At 37.2% G+C, this 995-nt stretch overlaps 1 protein-coding gene across 1 annotated transcript in view; it reads left to right on the forward strand.

Moving 5' to 3' along the window:
- LOC119585184 (alpha-taxilin-like) overlaps nucleotides 1-995 on the forward strand; it is a gene marked incomplete in the record, with an annotated part of 18,045 nt that continues 17,050 nt past the window's right edge. Inside the window, 1 exon segment of the mRNA XM_037933823.1 lies at nucleotides 1-278. Within this exon segment, the coding sequence (XP_037789751.1) occupies nucleotide 278 (1 nt within the window).

Raw genomic sequence — 995 nt, forward strand, 5'->3', positions numbered from 1 at the left:
ACGAAGCTATTCTTTTTTTGGCTCTTACCACGTGCCGGCAGGAGAAAGGAAGACGTAGGAGAAGGGAATAGAGAGAGACACGAGAAAAACGCTGGTCACATAGAAGGGGAGATAAAAAAGGAGAGAAAAATACGAATTAGCAAAGTATCAAAATTTTCTTAAAAGCATTCACGGGAGGGAGAGATTGCGTGCTCATTTCTAGGTAATTTGAGAGTGATCTTTTGCTGTAATTGTTATCTCTTTCCTTCAGGGGTGTGGTTAGCAGGAGACGAGCAGAAGTAAGTATATATATTTGTAAATGAGTGATGGTGGAGGCTGATATTGAGCATGAACCCTTTTCATCATTACAGTGACTATGAAATTCACTGTTAATGGAGTAGGTTTTCCCCTGCACAGATGTTTTTGGAATTAGGGAGGAAAGGGAGTGCATATGGTGTTACTTTTGGGAACAAAAATCATGCAAATATTTTTGGGACCTAATGATTGGATTCTGTGTTGGGTCCTGAGTAAGAAAAAAAAAGTCATGTTCAGAGATAGGGTCATTCAATAATAATTATGGACTTTATTATAATTTTTTATTTCTTGAATTTTTTTTTATGCAAATAGCATAGAAACTGAGTCCAGAAATGTCTGAATGGTTTAACAGCTTTAAACTCCGGTAAATGTTTGCAAGACATCCTCATTGGCTTTTGTTGCCGATGCATTTGTGCCTTCACATTTTTACCCAGATTTGGAGCTTTCACCCAGTATGTGCTTTGCAGAGTTGAACTTCATTTGAGTTATTATTTTATTTTCTACGTTTTGTCAGGCATACCACAGAGGTATAATACTAGTTGCAGCATCATGAATTAAATGAATATTCTGTCACAACATGAATTAGCCTCATAAGAACTACTATAACAATCAAGAGAGTTGTTCTTCCTGGAAATAGTGTGCTTACTGCCATTTTTCCTGAGTCAGGGCAGCCATTTTTTATGCTTCAGTGATTTTGGTGC

This window comes from Penaeus monodon, chromosome 19, assembly GCF_015228065.2.
Source record: "Penaeus monodon isolate SGIC_2016 chromosome 19, NSTDA_Pmon_1, whole genome shotgun sequence".
Taxonomy (NCBI): Eukaryota; Metazoa; Arthropoda; class Malacostraca; order Decapoda; family Penaeidae; genus Penaeus; species Penaeus monodon.